This window comes from Desmodus rotundus, chromosome 8 (genome assembly GCF_022682495.2).
Source record: "Desmodus rotundus isolate HL8 chromosome 8, HLdesRot8A.1, whole genome shotgun sequence".
Classification (NCBI taxonomy): Eukaryota; Metazoa; Chordata; class Mammalia; order Chiroptera; family Phyllostomidae; genus Desmodus; species Desmodus rotundus.
Window position 1 is genome coordinate 99,430,082 of NC_071394.1, and position 19,098 is coordinate 99,449,179.

A 19,098-nucleotide genomic window follows, 5' to 3' on the forward strand; every position below is an offset into this window, starting at 1 on the left:
CCCACAGTGCCAGGGGACCCAGAGGCCTGAGGTGGATTCACATTGCTGGAGGTCCTGCCCACTCTTGTGAATAACAGGTCAATATTTATTGTTTTTAAAGGTGGAATTAATTAAATGACATTAATTAATTAAACATGCATACCCCTCCTACTTTCTACAAAGCACTTAAAGTAGATCCTAAAAATACAGCATGTTTGATAAAACAAAACTAGGCCACAAGATCAAGGTCAGGGAAAACGAGGGCAGAGGCAGCGGGGGCAGTTGATCCCCAGGAACTATGCCTCTCATGTGGGAGCCCCAGAAATGGCCCCTTCAGTGGGTCCTGCCATCGCTTGGGCAGAAAGAGGGGTCCTGGGGCCTGTCCCGGCTTCACGACCACGACCACTCAGGGAAGGAAAGAGGCTGGGCTCCCGAAGACCTCCAGGCTGCTGTGGTACATGAAACATCACCCCCTTAACCAAGCTCTTGGTGTGGACCAGGCTTAGTGCCTCACCCCTCACCTCAGTCAGACTTCACAAGGGCGTGGGAAGGAAGGTATCACTATCCCCACGTTCCAGAACAGTGGACCGAGGCTCAGGGAGGCGAAGTGATCTTCCCTCCACTGAACAGGCTACAATGGCCTCAGAGAACTCCCTGCCAAGACTTAAATCTGATAGAACACATGATGGAAAGATGATAGGCCATTATGACTTGTGATTCTCACTTAGATCCTCAATTTGTTCTGCGGCCAACCCAGCCCAACAACCATTACATGCCAGGCTCGGGCTGGGCCTGGGTGATACGGGGAGGAGCAAGACCAATGCCCTGGAGAAGCCGGTGGTGGTGGGGGGGTGCAGAGACAGTCGTGCTGGGAGGGCAGGCTGCAAGGTACCCCGGTGCACGGGGGAGGCCCTGCCCAATGGGTCCTTCTCCTGGGAACAGCCAGGGAGGCTCCCAGAGCCTTCACATACCCGGGGACATTCTAGTGACAGCAGCATGGTCTGAGCCGAGCCTCTCAAACTCTCACTTCTGAGAATTTGAAGCCCAGAGAGAGAAAGAGGACCAGAAGCTGCAAACAGCCAGAAATGAAGCATGGTCCTGCCCACGAAGCCTTTGAGGATGTCCTGGGTCCAGCCAGCTCTGAGGCCATAGCCTACCTGTGCCCGGGCTCTTCCAAGGCTGGATATCCAGCCAGCGTGCAAAGGTAGGACTGTGCCAGTTGTTAACACATAGAAACTGCTGTGCCCGATGGAGCAAAGCCACTTCCCTAAGCTGCCCTCCCTGCACCCCACCCTGTGCCCTCCTGCTACCCTGGCTGCTCCGGCCCATCCCCATGATCCAGAAACTAAACGGTTACTACCCAGCACAGCAAGTGACCTCCACCCTTGCCCTAGTCCTCAGGCCAGTTAAGGTCCGACCACTATTTTGTTCTGAGACCCTCCCTGCAGTGCCCCCGCTCCAGTTTGAAGTGAGGCAGTGGCTGAGCCTGATTTGAGCAGAGAACCCACCCTCATATGCAGGGAGAGATTCCTAGAGGAGCCACATGTCCGGGGGCCTCGGAGTTGTGGGAGTAGGCCGAGCTGGCACGGGGTACAAGCAAGCCAAGCAGCAGGTGCGAGGCCTGAAGGGGTGAGGGGGGCTAGCAAGAAGTGGACACGGCAGGGGCAGAGGGTCCCAGTGGGAAGGCTGGCACAGGAGGCTAGAGCCTGGAGGGAGAAAGCCAGGGTCTGCATAGCACCCTGACAGGGCTGGACTCCATCAGAGTGTTTTCCAACCCAGGGACTCCAGGCGAGCCTCGGCGCTTGCCGAATGTAGAAAACAGAACACAAATACCTAGAGTGCGAGTGTCATGACCCCTCGCAGGAAATGAAAAGATATTTGAAAGCCTACAGTTACACCGTATTTCATGATGCTTTTACCGAAGATGGCTCACTTAATCTTCTCCATGATACTGGGTAACGAGAAGGCTTGAGACTCACAGTTGACCTGAAACTCCTGTGTTCCCAGCACGGTCCACGTTGAAAGAACAGCCCTGGCTGCAGCGAGGCAATCCGTGGTTCGGTCAGGAGCGCTCCATCAAAATAACAGCTTCCCCACTGAGCACTCACCTCCGACTCCTCTCCTCATTCAGCAGTTTCTGCTCGGGATGTTATGTGTCCCCAGACACGTGTGCGGAGGCCTGGCCCATATGTCATTGCTAACTGTGCCTCCCGTTGTGGAGCCACGCCATGTTCACGGGCACCATTCCACTCCTTTCGATCATTTTTCATCCTGAGGGCTCTCAACCAAGAGCAGGCTGTTTCTACCCCTGTAGATATCTTCCACTTATACAGCTTTGCAAACAAAGGAGAGCGGGCCTGCCCTTCTCTCGCCTCACTTATTCCTCACCCCACCCTGCACGGTCAGCATCGTCACCCCTGCTTCAGAGCTAGAAGGCTGAGGCTCAGAGAGACTAAGGGACTTACCTGCTGCCCTGAATGGAACAGCCTAGCCAGGGTCTGAGGACTCCTAACCCAGTGCTCACTGCACCGTGTCCCAGACATTGCGCAGACTGAAAAGCAGCAGGGTGGGAGAGAGGGCCCCGGACGGGCCAGGGCTTTATCAGCTGTGTGGCCTCACACAGGTGTCCTCACCTCTCTGGGCCTTTGTCTTCTCAACTGTGGGACCTCATTAGCATGCAGGATTGTTCTGAAGATCCGACTCACTCCACGACAGGCCACGCCCCATTCTGTCATTCTCCTGTCAGCATTTTGATTAGGACGGACATAACAGATTCTTAAAAAGAACTTTTAGAAAAAGTGCGATGTACCTGTTAGCCACTAGAGTGCAGTCAATTTCTGGTCGCTTCGTTTTGGGAATGACATACAGTGGGTATCTGTCCCCATGTCGAATGAACACATGTACTGAGACCAGCTTAAAATGATGTGGAGCGTGACCTGCAAGAGACATAGACAGAAGGAGAGACAGACAGACACACTGTCTCATTATCAGGAAGTGTCAGGCCATCTCACTTCATAGAAGTGAGGAGGGGTAGCTGCGGTGGAAGGGTGCCGTGTGTGGGTGGGGGTGGGTGCCTCTGAACAGACTCACAGGAAGGCAGAGGAACAGGAGAGGGCTGGTTATGTCCCAACCTCCAGAAGTCACTCTGGGGGTGTGGCTGGGGACGTGGAGGCCAGTGACGTGTGGGCTTATGCCTGTGACCTCACTCACATCCCCAGACTAGGCGGAGGCCCACAGAAACATTGGACACGAGGACTTCTGCTTTACATGCTTCGTGAACAAGCCGGGCACAAAGAGGTTCAACATCATTCTCTGATACACTCTCGAAAAAGCAAAACTCAGTGTAGAAAGAATTTTCCCACACCTTTGCTGCCAGACACCAGCAGGGTGTCCTAAGCCCCGGGAGAGTCTACTTAGAAAAGCTGGGAGTGGTGCTCCAGAGCTGAGGGAGCTAAGATGGGGGACCTCATTCAGGGGCACATCCCAGTGGCAGGGTTGGCACCCAGGCCGGTTCCTTACCACTGGGCTGTGCAGCCTGAAGAAGAACCAGTCCCCAGAGGGGTGTCTGTCCAGGTGCCAAGTTGGGCAGTGCAGGCGGGCCTACCTTCCATGCTGCGCTCGGCCACGCTGGGCAGGTTGCAATACAAGAGAGCTTCGTAAACTGGGTCCGCCCCGGGGGGCTCCGTCACGGGATCCGGCATGATTCTTTTTCGGCTCTTGCTACTCCCTCCATTCTTAGCCACGGACACCGGGATCAGGTGGACTGCAAGGAAAGCCAAGCGGGTCACCACACACGCAGTCACAGGGGCCACGGGGCCAGACGGAGGGGCACAGACTGTGGCGAGATTTTCACCTTGAGTGACTATTCTTTCCCTCAGCATAGACTTTGGTGGAGCAAGAAGTCAGCTTCCCTCCAAGAACCGTTCCTGGAGCCCCCATGATGCCTGGCGTCTTTCTTGATGCCCTGTCCTCTCCTCTCTGATAATGATGCAATACAGGGGTGGCCCCACAGAGAGGGGCCTCGCTCAGGGTGGGGACGGAAGGATTCACACAGCTGCTTCATTCAAATGGATTACCTCCTCCTAATACCCTTTGAACTCAAGTAAATACTGAGGAAGAAAACCACCACCTTTTGAGTGCCCGTGAAGAGCTAGACACGGGTGTGTGACATTCTCATATAATGCCACCTGCCGCGCACTGTGGCCCCCAGAGCCTGGTCATGGGTGTCCACTCAATAACCCTCATGAAACCACGTCAGGAGTGGAGAGCCACAGGCCCAGGGGGAGGCGGAGGCAGCTGCCAAGGTGTATGTGGTGGCTGGAACCCCATTTTAAGCTCACTCCTCCGCCTCCAGGCCAGGTGCCCCCCCATGGTTTTCTGCATGTCGTGCATGGGCTCTGCAGTCTGCCCTGTTTGCCCATCTAGCACCCCTCTTTCTGTTGGCGAACCGCCCCCCTCAACCAGGTGGCTCTGGTTGAATGGTCAATCACAATGTCCCTGGCCCCTGGGAGTGGACCTATGATTGGAGTCAATGAGGACAGTGATGGGGCCACTGGACTCCTTTTCCTTGAGAGAAGTGCTGTGCAGATTCTGGGAGAGGGTCTCCTTTTCTGCTAGATACTGATCTCTATGGCTGCAAGCTTTGGGGCTGCCCCAGCCATCTAACCCTCCATGGCAAGCCTTTGTCTGCAGGAGACGAGAACGATGCTGAGTTGAGCCAAACCGGACCAACAAATGAAGAGAGTTAATCAGAGAGAGAGAGAAAGCAGACCTGAGGACATCATCCTTTGTGCCCCTGGCCCACACGTGGCTGAAGCCAGAACCCGTCTTAGATATAAGCTGAGAAAGTCCTCTTTTTGCTCAAGCTAGTTTGAGTTGGGTGTCAGTTACTTTCAACCAAATGAGCCCTGATTAATACACTTTGTCAGTTACCATATTTTACTGTGTATAATGTGTACTTTTTGTCCAAACTTTTGAGGGGAAACTAAGGATGCATATCATACACGGGTAGTACTAATTCTGTATCGATATAAGTGTTTTAAATTCTTTTATTTATACTTATGCATTAAAAGTATAACTCTAGAAAGAAATAATGATATCCATATGCAAAATAATACCCTAAAATATGATCATCAGTTTTCTAAGTATAAACAAATCAAAATTGAATTAAAAAATTAACATGAAAGATTTTTATCTGGAAAGTTTGGGCCAAAAATGTGGGTGTGCATTATACACAGCAAAATATGGTATTTACCAGCAGACACAAGCCCATCCTCTGGGTCGCGGCCCTCCACCTTCCCGTGTCAGGGGAACTGCTGTACGGCATCGCAGTTTTTCCGAAACTCCCTACACAGCGATAGTTGTACTTTCGGCAGCCACCAACGGAGGAAATACACAGAAACAGATGCTCTCCTCCGCCATTTCACTTCCAAAAAGTTTATTAATCACCATAATATGTTATCGATGCCCACATTTGAACAAGAGCTAAAACACGGCCCAATTGCCAGTCTAAATCTATTTCAATTCCCTAATTTCTTCTACACATTCTTCTAAGTGTTTACAACTTCCCTTTGGCAAACGAATGTTATAGACAAGGGTAAAAGACAAGCACTCCATTGAGAGGAAAGTATTTACAACATACGGAACAGGAAAATTATTAATATCCCAAGTGCACACCAGGCCCTAACACTGAAAAATCAGTAAAGGATATGAATATGCTAATTACAGGAAAATAAATACCAATGTCGATACCCACATGAGAAGATGTTCGGCATTATTTATAATTACAGAAACACAAAGTAAAACCATAGGACACGACCCTCCCCATCAGACTAGAAAGTCATGTATTGCTAGTGACATCGGTACGGGCACGGGTGTGCAAGCTACTCGTCCGTGCACCGAGGGAGGGCGAGAGTGACCATGGAGCGACCTTTGGAAGGAGTACTTGGCTGCAGCCACCAGAGTGTTGTATGGGCTTCATTCCTGGCCCCATCATCACCACACATCTTGGAATCCATTCCACAGAGATATGGATTCCCACCACAAAGGTGTATCACAAAGGTATGTGGCCAAAGAGATTCACTGCAGTGCTGTTTATAATAATAAGAAAGGGGAGTAACCTAAAGATCTCGCATCAGCAGAACAGAGCACTACATGGACAGTGGGGAATACTCTGCCACAGTGAAAAAGAATGGAAAAGAACAAAAGATAAATGAAGCAGATAAACCAGGTCACGGGGAATTTACACAATTCTCTTCGTGTAAAGAATATTCAGGCTATAAATGTATGAACACCCAGGCGTCTGTTTATTATGCAAATGCACAGGAAGACGTCTGCAAGGGCGACCCTCACAATGCAGCCGTGGATTCTGCCGGGAATGTGCGGAATGGGGGGCGAACTCTCTTCACTTGTTTTTCTATTGCTGTCTACATTGTTGCATGTATCCACATCCACCTATGCATGTGCATTTGCAGTAAGTACGTTACATATGTTCTATATGCATAGAAATGTTATTTCTATAACATCTACATCTACCTGTGCTAAGATAACAATCACAGAGCTATGGAGTTGGCCATTTATCCACTCAAAATCACCCTTCAGTTCCTTCTAGAGCCATCTTCTTCCCAGCAGCTGGTAGGGGCCGAAACCGCAAGCAAGCACACAGCCCCAGTGTGCTAACGCACTGTGGGGGAATCGGCCCCACAGCAAGGAAAGAAGAAAGGAGACGTCCTAAGGCGGTGTCTCAATGACTCAGCTCTTTTGGTTGTGCGGCACCCCTCGGTCTCCTTGACTCTATTCTTATGCCATGGTACCAGGTTCTGGCCCCAGGGCCATGCCTGTGGGCACCTTCCATTTGAGCCTGGGCCAGGGACAAGTAAAGCTGAGCAGACATGATGACGCAAGTGACACAGGGCACAGGAGCATGGTCCCTGGGTGTCCCAGAGTCCCCACAGTTTGCTGGTTTATCTGCATCTCACAAGGTGAGACTGTTGGGGTTACCACTTGGGAACTGCTATAGACTGAACGTGTTCCCCCAAATTCACATGTTAAAGTCCTAACCCCCAATGTGATGGTATCTGGAGTCAGATTAGGTCATGAGGGTGGCTTGCTCATGCATGGGATTAGTGCCCTTGTAAAAGAGACCTTAGGGAGCTCTTCCACCACATGTGGGTACAGCGAAAAGCAGCCTTCTCACAGGACACCGACTCTGCTGGTGCTTTGATCTTGAACTTCTCAGCCTCCAGAACTGAGAGAAATAAATTTCTGATGTTTTTGTGCCAGCCAGTTTAGGGTATTTTATTAAGCAGCCCAACATACTAAGAGGGAAACCATGGTAGTTGGGTACAAATGGCCCACCCATGACCCAAGGAAGCAGTGATTTGAAAGTCATAGACAACAATTGGGTGATAATGAGATGACCCATTCAAAACGACTTCATCTGCTGCTTCCTCCAGAGGAGCCTGGGCCCGTCAGCCTCGCCCTCCTACTGCTGGGATTACCCTGTGCTGCTGGCGCCTTCCAGAGTCACCAGGACAGAGTCCATCCGTGTGGGGCCCTTTGAGGGCTCCTGCAGATTCTAAACACTCAGGGGAGGTTCCAATGCACAGAAGCTGTGGGGTCACCTGTCTCCCCAGCTCCATCTGTCTGTCCTCTACCCCAACTCAGTTCTCATTGTCCTGAACTGCTCAGAGCCACCCCTGCTCCCACAGGATGTTTCTCCCCCATGCTTGCAAACCTACCCTCACCCCATCTCTCTTCTCCAAATCTGGCCAACTCCATAACTGATCCCAGGGGTCACCTCCTCCAGGAAGCCCATTTTGAACCTCCAAGTAGTTTTGACGTCACACTTCTGTGAGCCCATCTGGTTCTTGCTATAGTCCTGGGTCACACCGCAGTATGTGTAAGCCAGGAGTGTCCAGTTTGTCAGACGCCACCCTAAACATCCAGAGGGCCAGGGCTATGGCTCTTGCATGTTGATAATCCCCCGCCAACCAGCACAAGGCAGGCCCTTCACATGTGCTTGTTGAACTGACACTCTGAGCCAGGAGGCACCGTGCTCCACGCTTTTGGTGAAATACGCCTTGACTCTTCACATGGGAGCCCAGAGCGGGAGGGGTTAGCTGTGCAGCTAGGGGTGGGGATTATCAGGAGACACCCAATATGGGCCTGGAAGGCAGAAATGAAGCTGGCAGCATGGGGAAGAGGAGGGGAGGTCTGTGCAGCAGGGGTGAGCACAGCAGAGGGAGGCAGCAAGCTGGCTCAAGACACCCTTGGAGGCCTGGTCCAGTTGGCCCCACCAGGGCTGATGTGTGGGGAGCCCTGAGAGAGGCTGGCTGCAAAGGAGCCCAAAGGAGCAGCCACCGAGCTAGATGCTGCCTATGCCCTGGCTGCATCAGCTCTCCCAGGCTGCAGCCTGGGGCCTGGGGCTCCAGGACACTGCTTCTCCTGGCCAGCCTTGCCCAGGTCCCCAGCTCCTCCAGCTCCTCTAGCTGCCCTGTGGGACAACGAGGAACTCTGCTGAACCCAAGCAGATGACAGTAGCCCAGATGCCATCGGCAAACAAACGAGACTGTGGGGGCATCAGAAGAGACAGCAGGCTGGCAAATCAATGGATAATGAGTATAGGTGTAAAAAAACCCATGAATCTAGATGAGGCCCTGGGGCCACTCAACCACCACGACCACCGTGAATAACAGGAGGAGAGACGTCTCTGTTTGTAATTAACTTGGCACCTACGGGCAGGCAGTTTCTCTGTGGTGTGATTCCCAAGCAGACAAGAAGATCCTGTGAGCCCTCTGTGCACACGAGTCTCTCATTTCCAGCTGCTTTACTGGCTCATCTCATCCACAATCACTTCCATCCCGCTGGCATATCTACGACCTTGTATGAAGATGCCAGTGGAGTCTCAATGTCAAAGAAATGGCAGAAAGTGTTGCCTCCACAGCAGCTCCCTAGGCCCCTCACTCGTAAAAGCAACTAGTGCCCTTCTTAGAATCATGAGTAAAATAATCAGGCACTGTTCCCGCAGGCCCCCTCTCCTCTTCACCCACCCCAGTGCACAAGGAAGAATCCCTGTGTATCATTGGCAAATGCGCCTTCAGCTCTGACTAGCACACAAACTGGCCCACACTGCTTTTTCCAGCTTCAGGCCTCATGGTAGGAAGAGTAACCATCAGCTAGGCAACGGCCCTCAGACACAGGCAGGTCAGAGGAGGGCCTGGTGTTTGTTTATGAGTCTTTCACTCATCCATCCATCCAAACTTACTGACCATCTTCTGGGGATTCTTCAGAGAATAAGATCTCTGTCCTCCTGACGCTTACAATCTAGTTGGGGAGGGTGGTAAGGCATTAAATAAGAAGACAGGGGAGCGGGAAGCATACGGCCCTCACAGGGGAAATGGCCTTCCTGGTCACGCTGCCCCTGCACACCCTGGTTGCTGGTTTGGGGGCCCAGGCACAGGGCAGGTGCTGTGAAGACCGGGATAGAGAGGAGATGCTGGGAAGTCAGCCTGAGAGAACAGTCAGTAACAGCCTCGGGCAAAATCTGACCTATCGACAAGCTTAGGGTCCGGCACTAAGGCTATGTCTGGAAGGAGATGTTTCATTTAATGATTTGCTTCTTTTAATTTTTGTTTATTCTATTGATGGTTCCCATGGAATAGAGGAAAGGAGAGAGGAGCCAGGGTCAGGATCAGATCATAACTTAGCAGCACAGGCCCCTAGCCCACAAGCCCCTCTCTGGCCTTGGGACTCAGGCCACCTTAGTTACTTCCCCGAACTCAGTGACCTGCAGGGTCAGTGGGTAATGTTACAGCCAGGGGCCTGCGGCCGGCTCATTAGCTGGGAGTCATTTGGACTTACATAATGACAGGCCAGCACCTTTCCTCTGGGGCACCAGCCAATGCCCATGGTCTCTAGCTCATCTCCCCATGTCGGGGTGTGGCCCAGGGCAGAGGACAAAAACCTTGCTGCACACGGGGCCTTCTGCCACCAGCTCTAGCCTGCTGCATGCAAGGCCTTTACAGGTGCCTCAGAACTGACTTTGAGCCCTGGCTGGGTGGCTCAGCTGGCTGGAGCATCGTCCCATACACCAACAGGTTGTGGATTTGATTCCTGGTCAGGGCACAAACCTTGGTTGTGGGTTTGATCCCAGGTCAGGATGCATACAGGATACAACCAATCAGCGTTTCTCTCACACTGACGTCTCTCTCTCTCTCTTTCAAATCAATAAACATATCCTCAAGTGAGGACTTTTTAAAAGCTGACTTTGATAGAGTACCGTGGGGGCTCCTGCCCCTGGGTCAGATCACCACCTCTCCTTTCGTTCTGTGGAGCAGCTCCTTCGCCAGGCCAGTCCCGTGGTGTGGTGGGGTGCGGTGCTGCTCCAGGGATGGGGACCTGACACCAGCCAACTGTGCCAATAAAGGCCCCTTCTGGGAAAGAGAGGCTTCCCACGTGGACGGGTCAGTTTTACAGGGAGTTAGGGGGCCGCCAAGCCCCTGCCTCCTGCCACCAGTGCCATAAGCTGCCTCCTGCTGTGCCTGCGGGTGTGTTGTTCAGTAAGTCAGCTCCGGTCTGACTGCGCAGACACCCCGGCAGATTAAAGCTCGGTGTTGGGGATCTGCAGGTGTGCAGTGAAGGCCAGCATATGGGGCTAAAGTGTTGGCTTGTCTCTGTCCCCATTGCTCTGGGCTCAGTTGCCCTGTAAGTCACACCACTGACTAGACCAGCAAAGAACATCGTGGGACCCAGGGGCGGCCCCACCATCTGATTTCCACCTTCCTAGCTCCAGGGTCCGCCTCACCCTCGGCGGGACCTCAGCCCTGGGCAGGTCACTCCTCTTTTCCAGTGCCTTTAAAGTCTGTCCTAAGTCACCCCTGCTGCCACAGCTGGCTGCGGTTCTGAAAGCAGGGAGGCAATGTGGGGCTGGGGAAGACACAAAGACACAGACACAAACACTGGCGTTTAAGGGTTGGCTCTGTCACTTCCTAGCTGCCTGACCTAGGGCGAGCATCCCTGCCTCACTCTGTATCATTTCCCTCACCTGTAAAATGACTCCCAGTGCTGTCACCTGCTTTCCCCGATTCCTTCCTCCCAGCAATCCAGGAGGCTCCCGCATGCTCTCCTTCACTGGCCTGCCAACGAATAATGATTTGTTCTAACAGGCAATTCCCACAATTCCCTCAGTGCTCCTCAATCCACTGAGTTGTCTCAAATGCCCAATCTGCCTCTGCCGTGCACTGAATAGAAAAATGCCCGTGTGTAATTCTCAAATATAAACCAGAAACACACCACCAGAGCCCACAGTTTTGTTATCTGCCTTTGGCCACTCGTGTTTAAAGGCAGGGGAAGAACTCACGTGTACAGGGAAAATGGGAAAAGTCAGGTCCACGTGTATACACGCTGAGAAACTTGTTTTACACAGGGAAGACTGACCAGATGAACCCACAGTTCCCGGTTTGACCCATCCACGCTGGGCCACAGTACAACACCAACCTTTCTTGTTATCCTCGTTCTTAGTCATTCTTCATTCCCCATTCTTGTTGCCTCCTGGAGAATCACTGTTAGATAAGAATCCAATAAGTGCTTCTGGTGTCAGTGATAAGCCTTGGTCCCATTCAGAGCCAGCAAACCGAAACAGGGGTGACTCTTGGGGTTGGGGCCTCGGCTCCTGCCCTAGGCTGTTCCCAAGGTCTTATTGCCTCCCTGCCCGACCCCTCCCTCTGACATCTGCCACCTAAGTGCACAGGACTGCCAGAGTGCAGGGGCAGGGGTCCTACTGGGGCCTGATCCTGGCCCACATGCAGGAGGCTAGGAAACCTCACAGCCCTATGGGGCCACCAACATGGCCTAGACCTAACAGGGTCCCTCGGGGTAGATGATCACCAAGCACCAAGGCCACCAAATCATGACTGAAACGAGACATCACAGACTCCAGGACAGGCCCCCAGAAAGAACTCTGACGAGAATCTCAGCCTCCTTGGCTGTCTCAGGGCCGAGATCCCCCTGCCTCACCTTTGAGAATCTGACAAAAGGTCAGGGGTCAGCTACTGCTCCTCACCCCTGAAAAAGGGCTGTGTGTGCGAGCTTCTGAATTTGATTTCTGGGGGCTCACAGGACCCCTGGAACCACATGAGACAATACAGACATCTGTGGGCTCAGGCTAAGAACCCAATGTACCTGGTAAAGGTGTCTAATTTCAACACCCTTGAGATTTTTCACTTTTCAAAATGAAAAGGGACCTTTATAATTCATATGAACATGTTTATCCTGAAATAGCCATTCAATACTAATGTATACAAAGAAGTGAAAACACCCCTACGCTTACCACCCAGAGAAACCCACAGTGAACATTTTAGTGTGTGGGGGCTGGATGTCCTGCCAGAGCTTAAGTCTGTGCTTCTGTCCTTCCTCTGGTGGGAGTGGTGACAATCACTACGGTCCAAGGATATTGTCCCCCCGCCAAAGAGGAACAAATAAGTCTCCAGTATCTCAAAGGCATGCACCCCACTGAGGCCACCAAACCAATTACTCAGGAAGGCCGGCCAGGCACCTGCCTTCTGTGAAAAGGGTCAAAAGGAGGAGGTGGCCAGGTGGGTGCGACATCTTGGGGAGGTCGCTTCAGTGGAAGAGACAGTGCGGCCGAGGGAGGGGCATGTACCCTCAGGTATCTGACATTGTGATGACCAGATGTCCCACTCTCTGGTTGCTACCTGGGGCTGCGGAGAGACAGAGCTCTGGCCACTGGGGTCCAGCCCCTCAGAGGACATAGGAAAACAAAAGGGAGGCAGGGAAGGCAACAGGTGACGCTGGAGCCTGAACCAGATAAATCCGAGGAACAGCCCACGCATCACGGCCGACACCCTGTCGCTGCCATCCCGGGGCAGCCTGGCTCCTCTGGGCCCCAGGGAGGCATTGTGTGCTGCAGCCACAGTGGTGGACAGGATGGTGAGATGGACCCAGAGCTCTCTGTGTGCACACCCGCTGCCTCATATTCAGGATTCAGTGTCTACCCTCATGGATAAAAAGGCTGTGGTACATGTATATAAAATGGAATATTACTCGGACATAAAAAAGGAAATTTGACCATTTATGACAGCATGGCTGGGCCTGCAGGGTGTTATGTTCAGTGAAGTAAGTCAGTCAGAGGAAGACAAACACCATATGATTCCAATGACCTGTACGATCTAAGGGACAAAGTAAACGAACAAACAAAATTAAAACCCATTCATAGGTAGAGAGGGAGAAATGGGTGAAAGAGGTGAAGGGCCCTGATTGGTGTGGCTCGGTTGGTTGGGCACCGCCCTGCAGAGCCAAAGGTCACCAGTTCATTCCCTGGTCAGGACATGGGCCTGGGTTGTGGGTTTGGTCCCCTGATGGGGTGCGTCCAAGATGCAACTGATTGATGTTTTTCTCTCCCTCTCTCTCTCCCTCCCTTCCCTCTCTCTAAAAATGAATAAATAAAATCTTAAACAAACAAGAGGTAAAGGGACTAAGAAGCACAAATTGGTAGCTACAAAATAGGCATGGGAAATAAGAAAAGCATAGGAAATGCAGTTGACAATATTGCGATAACGTACGGTGCCAGTTGGGGTACTGGAAATATCGAGGGGAACACTAACGTATATGATTGCCTAACTACTAAGCTGTATACCTGAAACCAATTCAAAATAAAATAAAAAAAAGACTCTGCCCTCAAGCCCTCATTCCTGCAGCTGCCCCACCTGGATGCTCCCCGAGGGGGGGCTGCTGTCAAGACCACATGGCCCCACCTCTGAGGACCACTTACTTCACTCTAAGATAGACTTTCATGCTCTCTCTCTCTCTCTCTCTTAAATGTCATCAGCTTGGAACAGGAGCTCCGTTGCCAAGACAACGAGGAGTGGGGTCTCCAGCTGGTTAGCGCAGCCACGTGACTCCACCTGGGCAGCTTTTCACGGGTCCTTGGCTCGCCCATTCAGAGGTCACTGTGTGTAAACACATCCTGGACCGTTCTCTCCTGATTCGTCTCTCCTCGTACGGTCTTGGTGATGCATAGACACTCTCCTTAATTCACTGACACCTTTTACTAACACTTTCTAGTTTTCCTAACTAACTGGCTAGTCTCCTCTCCTCTAAATGGGAGATTCCTCTCCTTATCAGTCCTGCTGACTACATGAGTACACACACGCATGTACTCCCATGTAAAAGTTAACATACTATGGCAACCTTGCAAGTCAATCCAGGAGGTCTATGTGATCTCGGTGTGATGGATGCAGGGTTTCTGCTGTCGGACACTTTGGTGCTTGCTTGTCCCCTTTTTCCCATTATAAGCAAGGCTGCAGTAAAATCTATTAGGAGAAATTTCCTAAGATCAGAAACCAGGAAGGAAGGAAGGAAGGAAGGAAGGAAGGAAGGAAGGAAGGAAGGAAGGAAGGAAGGAAGGAAGGAACCAGTGATTCCACCCTGTAAGAAAACAAGAAATGACCCACAGACATGCGGAGGGCCTGCCACATGCTGTTCTCGCCCCTCCAGTGTAACTACATGAGCTTAAAATGTGGTGATGAAAGCTGATTTGTCAGACTTAATTATGTTGTTTATCTACAGAGTTTTTCTCACCTGAAGATATTTAACTCTATGTGGTAGTTGGACATGAAGCAGTCAGAGAAAACTCAGTATCAGACAGAAAATAAATCTCCATCAAAAGGATCAAGATTAATTTTAAAAATACTAAATAAAAATGTTACCAATAACGATGACATGGGGATATTATGACAGAGCTCTTAGGTTAAAAATGCAAGCCCTCATTTTTAATTCTATGTGACTCCAACTCACCAAAATAAAAACCTGGAGGCACCTTATTATAGCCTTAAAAACAGAGGAGACAAAGGGTTGCATCCCCACACCTTTGCCAACAAAACATGTTGAGATTTTCATGAATCTCCAAGTTCACACATACCCCTGGGGCATGTGTTTTTCTCCATAAAATACACAGCCGATTGAGAGAAGGACAAAGACGCTGGCTGGACGGCAGGATCAGCCCTGCTCAGCAACTGAGGAGCTCAATCTCCACTATTATTACCCGAATTTGTGCCTCAGCAAAATCCCCCCCACCGCCGGCCTCGGACCGTCAGGGATGCCCACAGGAGCTGGAGCCGCAAGTGCCAACAGGAGGGACTTCAAAGAGCAGCCGAGGGCGAAGAAGCCAGGGTCTGAAGACCACGGCAAGGCAAGTGTCACAACACTGAGGCACCTCGCAGGGGCTCTTCGCAGTCCCGCTCGGAGGCAATTTTCCCTTAATTTCTACACTATTCTACCAAGCACGGCTGTTCTCCTTCCCAGCAGATGACAAATGGAACGCAGCATAAGGGAGGGGTGTGGGGGCCAGAAGATACGGGAAAATGATGGCTCTGCAGGGAAGACAGGTGCCAGGGAGCTACTGGACACACATACACACACACCACACACACTCACACCCCCACATACACACTCATGTGCTGCATACATGCACACACCCCAACTCACACCCCACATACACACACCATTCACACTCCCCACACACATCGCTCACACACACAGCCCCACAAACACACACACCACTCACATTCTCATGTACTACTCACACTCACACCACGTACACTTACACACCCCCACACATACCAGACACATGCAATATACACACACTCCCCACACACACTGCGCTCACACACAACACTCACACACCACCCACACAACACATACAAATTCACATTCTCACCACTCACACACTCTCACACACACACACCACCCACACACACCTGGTTAAGCTGGGTTCCTCAGCTGCCCACCAAGAACTCAGGGCAGTTACCTGCCTCCCTTGGCTCCGGGACCCACCTCTCTGCCGCTGTTCTGTCTCCTTCATGGCCTCCCTCCCTGTCTGCCCAGATCTCAGCTTTTCCCTCTATGTGCGCCACAGGACACAGAAGCCAGAGTGGACGGGCTCGCGGGGTGAGGACTGTGGAGAGAGAGAGCTCACACTCTCCCCAAAGGGGTGGTCTCCACCCAGCTGTTCAGGGACTGTGGGCCTCTGCCTGCGGGACAGCCTGGTTTTTAAAAGAGGGATTGGAAGTTTATGTGAAATTGCCCAGTTTTAAAACATTGGTAAATGAATTTTAAAATGTGAAAACACTGGTGGGGCCAAACAAAACAAACCCACAGGCTGCCGGTCTGCAGCGGCTTCTGCACCCTCCTGGGAGACCTGGTCTCCCTGAGCCAGGGCTTCATCAACAGTGGGTCCCAAGTCCCCACACAGGGGCTCCCTCTCTTAGCTCAGCCCCTGAAACCTGCCTGCTGGCAGGACACCCATCCACACCCCACCCCTTTGGGCCTTCAGTATCTCCAGTGACCCTAAAGGACCCCATCAACTCCCCCCAGCTCTTCCTCCTGCTCTGCCCCCCGCTTCCCCCGGCTGTCTGGACCTTGTCCTGTGTCTCTTCCTGCTCTGAGTGCTCTCCCTGGGCCTCCTTGTCCGGACTCAGGGAGCCACCAGCCCTGCATGGCTGACTGCCCAGTCCCTGCCCTGGGCATTTCCTCCAGCCTTTTGCACACGCGCCCCAGACGAACACAAGGCGTTTAGGTGAATGAATGAATGCATGATTGGACGGGTGAAGGAAGCATCTGCTGAGCTACCTGAACCAGACTCCTGCACACCCCTGAGCTGCCTGCAGCATCGACCCGCCACTGGCCTCTGAACAGGGAGTACCCAAATATGTGTTCAGTAGAGTCACCCGGGGGCTTATTGTTAAAAATGCAGGTTTCTGGGTCCCACGCACATCAAGGTTCTGAGTTTGAAGGGAGGGGTCCAAAATGTGCGCGCTCTTTTTGTTTTTGGAAGAGGCGTTCCAACAAGCTCCCTGGGTCACTCGGGTTGAGGTGCTCAGGAGGGAGACCTCACTGCAGCAACCACTGCGCGGAGCTGTGGTCTTTCCAGGACTCAAGTCTGATGGTGCCTTCCCTGCTCCAGTGGCTCCCTGCTCCTTCAGGATAGAATGTGGAGACAGGGCCTTGGCCTTTGGCCACTTTCACAGCTACCCACAGGTGACTAGCCACGTCCCTCCCTCTCTGTGCCTGTGCATTGCCGTTCCCAGCAGCCAGGAATGCCCTTCCCAGCTTCCTCCTCCGCCAGCTCCTACTCAAGGATGAAGCTCAGATATCACCTCCTTTGACCTCCAGGTTGGATTAGCTTCTTGTCCTCTATCCTCCCATATCTCCCCGCCATAAGTGATCTCAAATTCATTTTATTTAGCAAACATACATGCAGTGATTATTATGTGCCAGGCACTGTTCTAAGTGTTTTTATAAGTATCAATTTTCTTAGTCCTTTACTGACCCTATGAAATGGGAACTCTTATTATACTCATTTGACAGATGAGGAAACTGAGGCACAGGGAGGGGAAATAGTGTGCCACATAGCTGCTAAGTAGAGGCCAGGGAGCCCCAGGCAGCCTGACTGTGGTGTCCATGTTCTTTCCCGCTTCTTCGCGCTGCCACCTCTTACCCGTCCTGGCACTTGGCACACTGTGTTTGAGGTGTCTGCTCCTGACTCCCCACTAGACGCAGGGCTCCTGCAGCCCTGGAGAGACTACACTCCCAGCCCAGGCCTGGCACACAGCGGAAACTTGAGGGGCCTTTGCTGAGCGACGACGTTGCGCATGCTCGTGACACTGCATCCACAAGGAACATGGGATCATAAAACCTCAGAGTCTGAAGAGACAGTAAATGGGACCAGGTGCAATGACCTGCCTAATAGTCTACTCTTCATAGAGTGACGCTCCAGAGGTGGCACAACACCCATTCCACCTGCATGACACTGATGCTTGGCTGAAATGTGTCTCCATGGTCCCCCTCAACAGGCCCAGCTCCTCTTGCAGAAAGGGCTCTTCAACACTGAAGAAGTGGCTTTCACTCCTGCAGGGCAACCCTGCCCTCTTCTGCCTGGGGATCTGCATCTCTAGTCCACCTTTGACATCTCCCTTGGAACCGGCTCTGGTCAATTGGGGCCCTGTCCAAAAAGGTGACCTCCAGATATAGGTGCCATGTGCCCAGTTCACATTAAGCCCTACCAGGGCCAATGAACTCTGATAAAAAACAAATAAATGTATGATGTATTACTGCTTCCCCTCCCCTCACCGCTACAGTAACATAAGCCTTGGCAGCCTTTGGAACACCAAGAGCCGTGGTTTCTGAGAATGGTGCATTGCCACGGGACTCTGTACTGTTGCTAAAAGGTTTATGCTGCCCTGGCAGGTGTGGTTCCATTGGTTGGAGCATCGTTCTGTAAACCAAAAGACTGTGGGTTCAATTCCAAGTCAGGGCACATGCCTAGGTTGCAGCTCTGGTCCCTGATTGGGGGACATATGGAAGGCAACCAATCTACATTTGTCTCTTATACTATGTTTCTCTCTCACATTGATGTTTCTCTCTCTCTTTCTCCCTCCCTGCCCCTCTCTCTAAAATCAATGGGCATGTCCTTGGGTGAGGGTTAAAAAAAAAGATTTATGCTGATTATGCCTCCAGAGGCAAGGGGTTTCCCACAAGGTTTCCGTTCTCACACCAACACAGCAAAGCAACAACCATGATTGCGATGACAATTTACTCCGTTTTACAGAAGAAGCAGCAGAGGCTCTGGAAGTCAAACCTGCCGGAGGGCACACAACTGCTGAGTGGCAGGACATAGGGGCTGTGACCCCAGAGCCTGCCTGCTGTCCGGCTGCCGTTTTGGGAACGGCGGTGGGAGCACAGTGAAATGAGCATAAAATACGCGCTGAGCAAAGGCTGTGGGAAATGGACGATTATGAATGATCAGGAAAAGGAAAAACAACTAATCATTCACGAGTCTTCCCATCCTGACGGTCTTTCCCTGTTGCACTAAAAAAGTTCCTCAATTTGAGATGTTATTCTTCTCTTTGTACTCATTTTAACTGCAATAACTAAAGCTATTTACCCCCACCTGTTCCTTTCTACAAATTAAATATCAGGAATGTCAGAATGTCCCTATTTTAAAACTCAAAAACATCAAGGACTTGAAAATACAAAATGATTTTTATTAAAGGCTATTAGCAAATAGCTAGTTATTGGTACCATTAAAAATAAACATATTTC

General features: G+C 51.6%; 1 protein-coding gene across 6 annotated transcripts in view; it reads right to left on the reverse strand.

Annotated features, from left to right (window-relative positions):
• Positions 1 to 19,098, reverse strand: part of PXYLP1 (2-phosphoxylose phosphatase 1) — a 73,487-nt gene that overhangs the window by 16,633 nt on the left and 37,756 nt on the right. For all 6 annotated transcript variants that reach the window (XM_053929463.1, XM_024556399.3, XM_045192146.2 and 3 more), the window contains 2 exons: positions 3,584 to 3,742; positions 2,789 to 2,915 (listed from right to left, as the gene is read on the reverse strand). In XM_053929463.1, the coding sequence (XP_053785438.1) occupies positions 2,789 to 2,915; positions 3,584 to 3,742 (286 nt within the window). The remainder of the gene's footprint in view (positions 1 to 2,788; positions 2,916 to 3,583; positions 3,743 to 19,098) is intronic.